The 13,893-nt window shown below is 37.6% G+C and overlaps 1 protein-coding gene across 2 annotated transcripts; it reads left to right on the forward strand.

Annotated features, from left to right (window-relative positions):
- Positions 1-1,433: 1,433 nt before the first annotated feature.
- Positions 1,434-12,479, forward strand: ccm2 (CCM2 scaffold protein). Of its 2 annotated transcripts, XM_079255576.1 has the most exons (10): positions 1,434-1,782; positions 6,035-6,211; positions 7,623-7,706; positions 7,892-8,075; positions 9,499-9,635; positions 9,772-9,907; positions 10,313-10,370; positions 10,490-10,622; positions 10,728-10,866; positions 11,174-12,479. In XM_079255576.1, exons 1-10 carry the CDS (start codon positions 1,753-1,755, stop codon positions 11,476-11,478), a joined length of 1,383 nt encoding a protein of 460 aa, XP_079111702.1. In that variant the 5' UTR covers positions 1,434-1,752; the 3' UTR covers positions 11,479-12,479. The 2 variants fall into 2 exon arrangements, with proteins under 2 accessions (XP_079111702.1, XP_079111703.1); XM_079255577.1 differs by lacking the exon at positions 6,035-6,211.
- The last annotated feature ends 1,414 nt before the right edge of the window (positions 12,480-13,893 follow it).

A 13,893-nucleotide genomic window follows, 5' to 3' on the forward strand; every position in this document is an offset into this window, starting at 1 on the left:
ATATGAATATTATTAATAACATATGGTGCTAACGTTCTTTTTGTATGTTTTGGTTTTTAGATGAAAAGAGAAATATTATGCTGAAAATGTAATGTTAAGCCTTACTGTAGATTCATATATCAGACTGTTCATCCCAAAAGAGAAAAATAAATATAGTATTTGAAAGTGCACTATATTAGTAGTGTTTTTTCCACATGCCTCATATTTCTGACAAATGAAAATGAAAACAGTGTGGTTATTTATCATTTTTCCACTTGGTTCTGCAAAGGCAGGGTGATAAGCAATTAAGCAATAAATGAAGAGATGCATTTTCTAAAGATTATATTTCTTCAAAATGCCTGTAAAATTAGTAAATGCAGGTCTAAGCATGAGTGTGTTTTGAACCACTATTTGCAACCTTATTAGTGTAGAATATGTTTATATCTCAGAGCAAAATGTCCAAAATGTTTAATCAAATAATTAGAAAGACACCTTAATCCCCTCCTTTGTTGGAAAATTCCCTTCTAAAGTTTATCACTAATAATTATATGTGCATTGCAGGGTTACATGTGTTTTCCCACAGGAATTGGCTGTTGAAGAGGATTATAAATTATATAAATATGCACAGAAGTACAATTTACATGAAGAATATTCTTGAGAGATGACTTTCGGACTTTGTTTGCCTGAACGACACAGAAGCAGAGGTGTGTGTCTGTTTATGGAGCTAAGTTATGGACCTCCTTAAACAAAGAGCTACAATGTTGTACAAGTGTTTTCATATTCAAAAAAATGTACAAGGATGGAATTGTGAGACTGTGTTTTTTTTTTTTTTTTTTTTTTTTTGTTGAAGTAGTGTGTGGTGACATGGTTAAGGTGTTAATATAATTTAGTCAACTCAATATATTATTATTATTCAAAAGGTGCTTTATGGGGCAAATTATACAAGATTTAATCTTCTATCTGTGCCTATTTGTTCATGTATAACAATGTAAAGTTAAACTGAATATGAAATGAAATTAACAAATAAATAAATAAAAAAGAATAAAAAAATAAAAAAAAGAATATTATTATACGGCTAACATAGGGATACCCCCACTTGGCTAAGAGGTCAGTCTGTTCCTTATATAACTTTTGACTGACTTCCTCAGCATCACCTAATTTCTCTTCTTCTTTTTTTTTTCAAATCAAATGTCATTTACCTGGTGAATAAAACCTAATGGTTAATGATTACACACGTATTTAATTATTAAAGGAGAATGATTCGTATGAAGAATAGCTTAATGTTTTCATGATTCCTCAGCCTTGGTTTTCAGGAAACAACGTCCATTTGCGTTATTGCTCCTGTATGGAGACTGGGCGGCGTAATCCCAGCAGCAACTGCCTGTTTTAGTTTGAGCAAAGCAAAGCATGCTGGTTCACAGTTTAACGCCCAAAATGGCGGCACGATTGAAAAGTTTTGGCAGTTTGGTTCGACTTTATTTTCAAAGCAGACCATTTCCTTGGTTATTTTAAATGCAGGTAAAAGTCTGTTTTCAACCTGTACGGAGAACAGACATGTTTTACGACTGTAGCGGCACGATGTGAGAATAAGAATGGCGTTTGTTTTAAGTTCAAAGCTGGGCATCTATTTGCAAATGCTATGCTACGTTCAAATAGCCTAGCAAGCTAACTGTGGTCGGATTGGTGCTTCGCTAAATGCTTCAGTGGTAACATCTGGCCACACCTGGATCTCCAAACAGACGTGAATATGAAGACGAGAACCTTTACTTAGAAATGGATGATGATGTGAAAAAAGTTAAAAAGGTGAGTAGAATGATAGACACACTTTACCACCGAGTTGGTTGTATGCTAACTTTTTTTCTAGCTAGAGTAGGCTAGGTTAGCTGTTAGCTGGTTAAATTAAATGGACAATTGAAAGTTTGGTGTCAGTTTGTTAGTGAACACATGGAAAACTATTGCACAACAACACTACAGAGAAAATACCCCAGTTTACCACACTTATACTAAGAACCGTGTGATTATAAGATATAAAAACAAGGTTTAAAATAAAATCCCGAAGTTTTTCGAAGTTAAGTTGGACATGTTAGCTTTTCCAGGCAGAACTACGATTAGCTTCGGGGTGATCATATTCTTTACGGGTCTGTCATATAAACATAAACACTTTTTGCTTTCTTTGTTTTGTACTGAACATTTAACTCACGTTTGGAAATAAACGGGGAATTAGGTTTTGGTTAAAACTATCAATCGATGTAGATTCAAGTTAAAGTTGCATTTGTATATCTGATCATTTGAGTTATAGAAGTAATGAAAGCAAGCTTGGGTTTTCCATTGTGATAAGTCGTTGTTTTGACAGGCCTGTAGGACCAATGTGTTTACCATCAGCTGTCAAAGCCAAAGGTTATCAGTGTCAGTCCTAGTGTAAGTCAGCAAGCACATCTTGGCTGCTCCAACCATCCTGTCTCTCCTCTCATACCCGAAGCAGCAAAAATTCCATATTGATTCATGTTTTATATGGGAACACGTGGATATAATACACATTAGTTACTTTGGAGACATGCCTTTTGTCTTTGTTTCCCCACTGTGTACTAAAACAAATGCTGGGGACGTTTCTCCTCAGTGTCCTTACTGGCAGAGGGGGAAACTGTGGCTGAACACCACAGGCTCACAACAGCATAATAAATTTAGAATCTGAAGTTTGCATTATTGATGATTCCAGTGAGAGGAGTTTATATTTTGTCCGGAAAAACATGTTTATGCCTTTCCTTCAAGGGGAATTTCTACTGAGTTGTTTTAATAGCCTCAAAAGTTTATCATGGCAAGGCAGTTATTTACTTAATTGAAGTCTGTGAATAGGACTTTCATTCATAAAAGCTACAAATAAATCCAAATCTTTTACTTTTTGAGACAACAAAAAATTGTTGTATAGTTCCATAATTAATTAATATTGATAATAAAATACTTTGCTTTTAATTTTATGCATTTGTTCTGGTTGTTTTAGCTGCATTTTGGACATGAGTATAATGTAGTTCCTGTTTGTACCACACGGTGTTGATAGTGAATACCATTTGACTCGGATGTCTTTGTATTCATAGTGGAAAGCTCACCCCCCCCCCAATATAACATGAAGTGGGTTTTTTTTTCTTCTACTAAATTAGATGAATAAATTTATTGGTGCATCCTACTTGTCTGGAAACTTGTAGCTTGGCATGAAGTAAGGTTAGATATGTTGGAGGCAGGGAAGTTTGTCTTACATTATGCATATGTGCCTGGGAGGAGCAGAGCAGACTGAAGATGTTCTTCACTCACATATGTACATTGTCTTAACTTTCTGTTTGTTCTACTGGAATATAAATGCATTATAAAAGCCACCTACCAGCCATTCATTTCAAACAATTTCATGTGTTGCATATTATTTTTGCAATGACCAGAAAACAAAATAGTTTTTCACTTTTTCTTTAGAATAAATATTAAGTTTTCATTTGTTGGAAAACATGAAGAGGGCAACACTATTAGCTTAGATCATTTGATTTAATAAATTTAGATAATTTGTAATCAGCTTGCTGCAGAATTTGTTCTAAGGAAACCAGCTGCCTCTGTGGTATTTTCTTTCATTGAATGTCGAGGATCCTCTTGCAGCTGCTGTGTTGTCTGGCATTGTTCTCAAGTCTGAGAAAGTTTGAAAGGTAACCTGCGCTTACTGTCAGCCTGGCAGTTATAGCCCAAAGATTTTTTGAGAAGTATGGTAAATGTATGGAGATACATTTATCTCACTTAGGCGTTTTAATAAGCAACATTTTTTATGAAAGGTGCTTCATCTTTATGGCCTTTCACTTGGGTCAACTGTGGGAGTTCTTGTCTCACATTTCCCCTGCAGGAATTTTAAAATGTTAATGCTTCTGTCGTCGTTTGTGGTGTACTGTTAAATAATGCACCTGTCCTACCGGTTGTGCGTTTCTATACAACCTGAAATATGATCAAACTCCAATGCATCAGACAGGAACCAAGTTTCAGATCTAGTGTAAAAGTCAAACACAGTTTTGGCTCATAACTGGGTAATTAAATTGAGTGTGTTTCTTGCTTTCAACCTGGACAATAAGTGTTGATACAGGCTAAGAAGAAATATTGAAGTCATACTACTGAATAAATACTGCTTAAAATATTTTACACTGACTTTTTTGATAACGTGGCTGAATCCTATGGTTAGAGCTGCAGAATATGCAGACTTTGTTTCTGTGGTTTAGAATTTTTCTCACTCTGTCCCTGAGAGAAGAACGGAAAGAAGTTTTGGCAGAATGTTCGTATGTTAGACAAAAGCCAAACATACCACATTTGTAGGTGTGTTTGCTTGTCACCAGCCCATACCAGACATTTCTACAAAACACGGTATGCCTTAAGAATAGTGTCACAATACTCAAAGCTCGTGTCATCACAGGAAGTTGTGGCCAGTTCTTTTCCTGTTCTTGTGTTTGAGTATAAAGTCAGACACTTCCCTTCCTATCTTTAGGGGTCACACCCCTCACATACACAGCTTGGGTTTAGTCTTGTTTGTCTCTCTCGGCAGTTGGCAACTGTCAGTGTGCACGTGAGGAGACAACAGGTGTTAGTTTAGTTGGTGCCGCAGCATCTGTGGGCAGGTTGGGATCTTGCCTTTTGTAAGGAGTCATGGAGAACGAGGTACACTTTTAAGTCTTTTACATCTAAATCAATACCTAAAATGTCACTATTTTTCTGTATATTTTGCTGGGGTTTTAGTCTGTGATAGCAGTGTATAAGCTAATAAGAATACTAAGTTTTTATCATTTCATGGATTTAATTGCTTCAAGGAAGCAAAATGTTAGTATAGGTTGTTTTTCAAAAAACAGTAACACTTATTTTTTCTTTATGCTTTATTGATGCTGTTCATGGTTAAGCTATCAAGATCATTGCTTTGTTTTACCTCACTTCTTCCAAAATTCTGTTTACAGTTGCTTTATGTTGCTTTTTGTTGATATTTATAATGATATATTGACTGATTGTGCAATTTGGAGGTTTGTATCTCTGCTGCTGCTGCTGCTGCCAAGTCAGAAAAGAGAAGCAAAGCTTGCAGAAATGACATGTCATAGGCATTGTCAGCACAACCTCTGTTGTTTTTCTTTTCTTTTATGGGACATTAAACCAAATCTGTAAGCCCTTAAAGTGGACATCACGTGTGTCCTTGATATAGAGCTATGGATGTGCTGTTGCAGACAATAAGGTATTGATAGTGGTTGGTTATTTAAAGAGTAGACCAGTGGTTCCCAAGCTTTTTCTGCAGGGCCCCTTTTCATCGACAACAATAATGTTGCGCCGCCGCCGTGCCCCCCCCCCCACGAACCACAGAAACATACTAAGATGTGCCTTTAGTTTTAGTGGCTGTATTGTAGGTAACTATAATTAAAACCATGTCAGTACTATTATCCATTCTTCTGTATAAGTATAAAACATTTTAAACCAGGAAACTCTGCAAACTACTTTAGGTCAATGGAGTTTTGAATGAGACGATGCTGCTTTAGAAAAACAACTTTGCTATATATGATAGTTGGACAGTTTATGTTAAAAGTAACCTGCAGGCTTTTCTTTGTGTTGAGGATGAAAAGTCCCCAAGTGGTGGTGTAAATTGTTTGGCTTCATACTTCATTGTATTAGATGATAGTATTTTAGTACATGCAAAAGACTGCATTCTCATTATTACCCACCATTGATTATTATTATTACTGGTCAAGCAGGTACAGATATGCTCCATCATAGTTTGTTCTCTTTTTTTATTGCTTGAAGTCTCTTTTGTACATTTATCGTAATTTCCTATGAGTACTTTTACAAATTCATCCAGTGTAAAAACTCCCAAGTTTTATTTAGCCTTTCCGCGCCCCCCCTGTGATAAGTCTGGGCCCCCCCTGAGGGGCCTGCCCTCCAGTTTGGGAACCACTGGAGTAGAGCATGTTTGTAGGAAGTGCTATATTAGCACATAATTTTCATATTACCAATAAGACATCAGTTATCATTACTTATCCCTGCTCTTTCTGTCTGTACTCAACAGGCTGGTATTGTGTCTCCATTCAAGCGAGTCTTCCTGAAAGGGGAGAAGGGGAGGGATAAGAAAGCCCAGGAGAAGGCCACAGAGCGCAGAGCCCTACACACTTTCTCTCTTTCTCAGCCTGACCATCGCATTGACCCGGACATCCTACTTAATGACTACATTGAGAAGGAAGTCAAAGTGAGTTTTAGTAGCAAAGAAACTAGTCTTCTGCTCATTGATTATTATTTTACTTTGTGGGGTTCTGAAAACCAAGCAGCAACCTCCGGCCGTTAAAAGTGAAGCCTATGCGGAAGTGCATAAAACTGCTGTTCCCCCTTCATCCACTAGGGGCTGGCTGCAAAACAGAGCAAATCCCCTTAGACTCCCATGTTAAAAAGGCCAACTTCACAGCAGAAATAAACATGTTTACAGCCTGGTTCAAAAATCCATTTTCGGTTTATAGGTCAGGTTTACCTTCATGACAACTGTGGGGGGAGTGAATTTTTTTCTAAGTCGGCCATTTTAAAGTTTTATAATCTCAAAATTCGGCAAATTTAGGGGCGTGTCCTTTTGATTGACAGGTACTAATCTCCGGCTTCAAGTAAGAACGTAGAACAGCCGTGGTTTTTAGCCGGTTAACAATGTGACTTAGCTTTAGCCCGCTTACCTCCGTTAGCCGGGTAGCTCCCGTTATCTTGGGGTTAGCTCGGTTAGCTTTTAGCTACAGAAAGCTCTGAGTTCGCTCGATGACAATCATTCACCATGATGCTCACAGCGCCCCTCTCAGCTCCACCTCTTTGCCCATATTTGTATTTTCCGGGCAAGACGACGCGCATGACACTGCCAACATGGCGATAGTAGGAACCGCCCACCGAGCTTCAATTCAGCTCTTCAGAAACCTACGGGTGGCGTCACAGAGGCTCCATCCATCTCTTTATATACAGTCTATGCTGAAAACCTGAAGCAAACGGGTATCTTGATTGACTGATTGCTTTGTTTTAATTTGCCAATAATGTTGACTCCAGTGCAGTGCAGTGCAAGATCATTTGTCCAGCTGCCGAGATGTCTATACATAATGAGGATAAATGATCTCTATTTGCCAAATTATAAACTCGGGATGCAACGGGACTCGGGGAAAATACTGAACTGTTTGGTCCACCGTACACGGGACAATTCACCCTTCTGTCCCTTATTGTGCCTAACAATGAACTCTGCCAAGAGGAGCCTTTTGGATACTGGGCTCCCTTTGATTCTTAAATTTAGTTCTTTATTTTTATTTTATTTATATCTCATATCATTGTTGTTCATTTTAGAAAATGTACAGTGGTATCTTTTGTTCCAACTATGAAATTCTGTTTTTTTCCCTAAAAAAATAATTTTGGGACATAAAAAAAACCAAAAAAAAAAACCTTTTCTTTTTATGCCCAAAATACACACCGAAACTGTGGCCCAGAAACTGATGTGTGGACTGCACCATGGGCTGCTTGTACAGTTGCACCCACCAACAAAATGTTGCAGCCTTTGATCTTTGCTCACTTGCCTGTAGTTCTTTTTTAGTTTCTACATGAATTTAAGTGTGACTCATTCTTAAATATGTGTGTCCTGCTAGTACTTGGGGCAGCTGACATCAGTTCCTGAATACTTGAATCCTTCAAGTAGGACAGAAGTCTTGCAGCTCATTGATAATGCAAGGGTAAGCATCTGATACAATCTAACTGATTTATAACTGTGCGTTCTCTCTTTAACCTGATTTTGTTGAGCTACTATCAACTAATATGCTACTTATCACGATACAGCTGAAATGTAGAAACACAGGAAATGTTAATATTTTCGTTGTTAATAAATGGCTTCATTTAATTGTTTTTCTTTATTGATCAGAAGTCACATCAGTTGGCAGGCCAACTGACGCCAGAGCAGGATGCAGTGGTGAGCTTGTCAGCATACAACATCAAGCTTGTATGGCGAGATGGAGAGGACATCATTCTGAGAGTGCCCATTCATGATATTGCTGCTGTCTCTTACATCAGGGATGACTCATTGCACCTTGTGGTGATAAAAACGGGTAAAAAGAAATTAATATACTAGGTGGGGGTAATACTGGGGCTAGATGCACAAGTACATTAATAGCCGGCTCAGTGTATTTGATGACTCAGTCTCATATGGTTATTTTCTATCCAACAGGGGGATCTCTTACTCCATAGCTGCATTTAACACTTGGTACCCCTTTCTTGCACATGACAACCAGCTTCTGTACTTTTTAATGCACCCATCAAATCAGTAGAGGGTTGCAGAATGAAGGATTGTCATCAGAGTTTGGAGAGTTTCTGACTATTTTTTTTTTTTTTTTTTAGACCAGTTTTTCATTTTTCTCCACCCATTCCCCACAAAAATTATAAAAAATGTTACTTTTTTTTTTTTAAGCAAAGCAAACTTAACCAGAAAGTATCCAAACTAACCCAAACCACCTTCCTTAAAGGGGTGCTATTATGGTATTTCAGGTTTTCTGAGCTTTCTACAGTGTTACAGTGTTGACTCCTAATCAGACATGTGAACGACACTGTTTTCTATCACCTAAACGCATGTTTGAGTTTGAGTTCCAGCACTCTCTCTGTTCGGTTTCCATGGCAACGAAAAACGCGTAGTTTTAGAGTTTTTTCTACTGGAAATCCTTTTGACGTCTCGGGGGATAAGGTTTGGTGATTGGTTACCTTCTACTGGTTAACCAGGGCATGTACAAATACATCAGGCGGGTGGAAAACGTCGGATAAAGTTATTTCCAACGATGGCTGGTGAGTTTACCAAAGAGAGACATCCTGCTGCATTTGTTGCTGTGGGTTGCTGTTTTGCACTTTGTTTTCAGGGTCTGATTCAGGTTCTAACATGTAGGGCTGTATGCTATGTGTTGACATTGTATTTTGTTTTTTATATTGAGTTCATATTAGCCTAATCCTTCTGTTTATGAGATGTTACAATGACGGCGAAAGCAGTTGCGGTGCGCGCTCCCGATGTAGTGCAGTGGCGGGAGGCGGGGCTTAATGCAGAAGATTCTCAATCCACTCGTTTTGCCCACAGGCTGATCTGACAGTCTATGGAGAGGGTCTGTCTGAAGTAAATAAAGCGATTTGTGACAATAACTCGATCAATCCCAGCCAGAAATGCACATAATAGTTCCACTTTAAGAAACTACCATTTCAAGACCACAACAAATATAAGCTGCATTAGCAGGAAACGGTCCAAAATAACAAGTTAAATTATTGTCCTTAGATTATAAGTCATTATTTGTAGAATCTGAAAGGCTACAGATCCATTTAATCTGATCCAGGTGTGTTGAAGCAAGAATACATGGGAAACCTGCTGGATTGCAGCCCTCATAGGACTGAATTGAATACCCCTGGTCTAAGTCATTTGAAAGTGATACTTAAAAACGGAAATTTATGTTAATGTTAATTTACCTACCCCCCCTTCTTTCTTTCTTTGTTTTTCAGCCCAGGAGTCTGGAGGCTCTCCATGCCCCAGCTCGTGTCCTGATCTCAATAAGTCCCAGACTCTGAGCTCCCTGTCGGAGAGTGGAGCTGTGCTTGTCGAAGTTTGCTGTCTGCTTGTGCTTGCGGTTGATAATAAGGTAATATTTTGCATGCGGGGCTAAGTGCAAGCATGTCTGTTGGAGTGAGTTGTACAGGGCACAGCTGGAGGGATAAATAAAGTTTTTATTAACATCTAGAGGAAAGTGCATTAATTACTAACTCTTTGTGTTTTAGGCTGCAGCAGAAGAGTTGTGTCTGCTGCTCAGCCAGGTCTTTCAGATTGTTTACACAGAATCCACCATCGACTTCCTGGACAGAGCCATTTTTGATGGCGCAACCACGCCTACAAGGCACTTGTCGTTGTACAGTGGTAAGAGAAAAATAAATTTAATTTATGGAAATTTTTAAAAGTATGCTTTGCTGTTGATCCCCTTTGATGGAGAAAACTTCTCACTTGAAATGGAAGGAAAGTTACTGGAGTATTAGGGAAAAATAAGTGTTCAAGATCTGCAACTGGCCACCAGGTGCAGATGCAGAAATGGAGTGCAGCTTTTGTCAGTCCATATCAGTCCAAATCCATATCAAGTATTCCATATTACATGTCTGATCATGTTGACATTACTCAACAATGATTTTGCACACATACTGTAGTTTTGTAATATCATGTAGCCCTATTATCTGTCGAGGAAAAAAAAATTCAATTTAGCCACAAATGTCAGATTATTAATGTATTTATTTAAGATGTGCTCACTGACATATTTTGTCAAATTTAAAGATGATTCTTCAAGCAAAGTAGATGTCAAGGACACTTTTGAAGGAGAAGCCAACGCATTGTAAGTACACCAGGGAGGAGCCCCACCTTAATAGCTATTTTGGCTTACTGTGATTAAGTAGATTTTTATGCATCACTGCCAGTAGTATATTGCTAATATAGTGGGTTTTTTTAAATCAGTCCTTTCCAGATCAATATAGAAACAGATGGAAACTCTCCATCAGCGTCCACTCCAACATCTCAACCAAAAACTGCAAGTGAAGGAGAGCTCAGTACCACTGCTACAGAGCTGCTGCAAGACTACATGACCACAGTACATTTATGCTTTTATATGTATCTTTAATAAATATATTGCAAAGAAAAATTATCCCTATCTCTCTTTTTTTTTTTTAAATGTTTTTCTTTTTTACCATTTTAGTTGCGGACAAAACTTTCGTCACAGGAGATCCAACAGTTTGCAACTCGGCTCCATGAATACCGAAACGGTGCCTCCATTCATGAATTCTGTATTAATCTGCGACAACTCTATGGGGACAGCAGGAAATTTCTCCTACTGGGTACTTATTTATTGTTCTTTGAATAAACAGTTATTTTGTGTCGCTAAATCTCCCATCACCACTTTTATAAATAGAATATGCTTGAACAGTGACCAGTAACAGTGATAAAATAGTAGTCTAAGAATCTGTCAGTTTTAATTGTACTGTTTTGATTTCCTGACTTGTATTTAACGCAGTTCTTGTATGCGAGAAATGTTTTGTGTGAAGCAGCTCATCTGACAAATGTAAAATGCAAAAATGACTTAAACAGTTCGTGGATAACTAAACAAGAATAAATTTGGTTTTTAACTGTTTCCTGTCACTGCAGGCCTGCGTCCTTTCATACCCGAGAAGGACAGCCAGCACTTTGAGAACTTCCTGGAGACTATTGGAGTGAAGGATGGCCGTGGCATCATCACGGACAGCTTTGGCCGCTGCAAGCGTACCGCCAGCTCCGCTTCTGACTCCACCACCAATGGAAACGGAGCAGCGGGAGGAAGTGGCGACAGCACAGCCTCGGAAGAGGGCCAGGAGGCCTCAGAGGGTGATGAATGGGACCGTATGATCACTGACATCAGTAATGACATTGAAGCCCTTGGCTGTTGTATGGACCAGGAGGCAGCAACACCCTGACATGCTGAACAAAGGGAGGTAGTTTAGCAAGAATGGAGGATCTGAACTGATGTCCTCTAATGAGGAGTAGGCCTGAGCTGAGCAGATGAGACGAAGGTGGCCTTTAGCACTGACCTATGATCTGCTTAATTGATATTCCTCTAATTGTCAAGAGGACATTCCATAGTCCCTACACACTCAAGTAAAAACCTCAGATTGTTATTGAGTCAACAAATGCACTTACACAGACGCTGTAGTTGACATGCCGTTTGCCAGTTTTTCATTTCAGATGGATTTATCGCCACTGATTTGTTTTTAACATTTTTATTTGATTTTGTACTCTCTTATTGGCAGCATCTGCCACTGCTATCAGTAATGTAGCAAATATCTCCAGTCAGAACCAGACAGATTCCAGAGAATCTGTCAGCAGACTGTTGACATGTTTTCAGAAAGCCAAGACTAAAATTTCATGCTGTCGTATGAATCAATCAGCCTCCTCCCTTTGGAGATCTTTGGTTTTCTTCATTTATTACACATTGTGTTGCTGTGAGTTTAACATTTTGCAATTTTTTCACATTTTTTCCCTTTCAGTAAGATTTGTATTCTGCTTTGTTTCACACTATCATTTGTTTATCAGTGTTTACTCATATATAGATATATATATTTATATATATTCAAACTGACCAAGAAAATGCTGTACAAAGAATTTTTCACTGATGTGGCGGCTATATTTGACAAAACCACTTGGATGGCTGATGGAAATTCATTGTTTTTCATACTTTTTTTTTTTTGTCGTTATCATGCAGGTCATTGTTGTGTGACATCACAGTTTTCATTGTGCCTTTACACTGCAGTACTACTGCCAACTGTCTGACACAGACAAGCTAATTAGGAGCTGTAAACAGTTTTTCAGCAGATTGTGGTTATTAAATAACGGATCATTTATGCTGATTGTATGTTTGTGTTACAAAATTGCAAGCCTCATGATGTTTCATAAAAGCATGTTTTAGTCTTTTCCACCACTGGTTCTCAAAGTTTTATTTTTCTGTATTTTAAGATTTTATCATGTTTTATACATGCCAGAAAAAATACATTTAGGTTTTTATACACATAAAAAAATGATCAAATTTTGTATTTCATGTATTCAATAATCTAATGTATTGAAAATATGTACAATTTTATATTTATAACTAAACTTTTAAAACTTTTATTTATATATCTCTATATATACTATATCTATATATCTGTATATATAATATATATTAAAAACACATAACACTTGCCTCTATATATAAAATATAACACACCGCAACCTTAAGGTCACAATGGATCTAGTAAAGTCATCAGACATTTCAGGTATCTGGATTGGAACAATACAGTAATTGACACGATTTTTGTACCTTAGTTATTTTCAGTACGTACATGGACATTACTGCAACTGTGTAGCAATCCTGACCACCTGAACTGACTCGCCTAATAATACAAACAGAAGTCAGATTTATTCAGTAAGAAACATTTAAAAGATAGAACAAGTCATGTATTTTTTTTAATTCTCTAATGTCCTCCATTTTGAGTGTCTCAAATTACCCCAAAGGTGTGTATGTTCTCCTATTTGAGAATCACTGCTTTAACACCTCTCACCAGTAGGGTCATTGTCGGTTAGCACCTAGTCTGATATGACATTAATCTCCTTATTTAATTTGGCTTAAAGAAGTTATTTGAAGATTTAGTCTAATCATGTTCTTATCATTTGCTTGGATGCACCAATGCTGCTTTGGAACTTCAGTTTCTTTGAAGCAATCCTCCTTGATGCTGCTCAATGCCATTATGGTTACCAGGGATTAGTGTTTTTTGAGTCTCTGGGATGCGAAATTGGCAGGACAGCTTAAATTAAGCACATTCCTTTGCGTAAAGCCCTTCAGCAACTATTTATTCTATGTTACTCAGACTTTTATATGATCCCCTTGAGAAATATAAATTTAAGCAAAGTGAAATCAAACTGTTTGAATTGTCTTTTGCATGTTTGAGATTGGAGCAGAGCTTGGCCTGTTCTGAATATAACACTACACCTGGCCTCATATAACTTCTTTAGATGGAAATAAGTATGCTTTAGACAAAATATGAGAGGATGTTATTTCTATTTACACTTGAGACAATGGTTACACATATATGTGCTGTGACTGCATTGTATTGCTACAGGAAAGAGTAAATGATTGTTTTAGACATGCCATCAGCGTAATTGAACCATTTTCTCACAGTACTTGAAAGAAATAATAATTGGCCCCCTGTAAATTCTCTTTAATCCAATTTCAGACTTAGGAAGGCACTGCACTAAAAAAAAGAAATTATAAAAACAGATTAGCTGGTCTAATTAAGTCATTAAAAGATCTCCTGTTGTTATACCAAGATTTTACCAATTTAACTGCAACATTGACT

This window comes from Telmatherina bonti, assembly GCF_933228915.1.
Source record: "Telmatherina bonti genome assembly, chromosome: 16".
NCBI classification, from domain to species: Eukaryota; Metazoa; Chordata; class Actinopteri; order Atheriniformes; family Telmatherinidae; genus Telmatherina; species Telmatherina bonti.

Coding starts and splice junctions, on each gene's coding strand:
- ccm2 (XM_079255576.1), top strand. CDS start 1,753: ATGGATGATGATGTGAAAAAAGTTAAAAAG. Junction 6,212..7,622: donor ACATTGAGAAGGAAGTCAAA/GTGAGTTTTAGT, acceptor GTGTCCTGCTAG/TACTTGGGGCAGCTGACATC. Junction 9,908..10,312: donor GCACTTGTCGTTGTACAGTG/GTAAGAGAAAAA, acceptor TCAAATTTAAAG/ATGATTCTTCAAGCAAAGTA.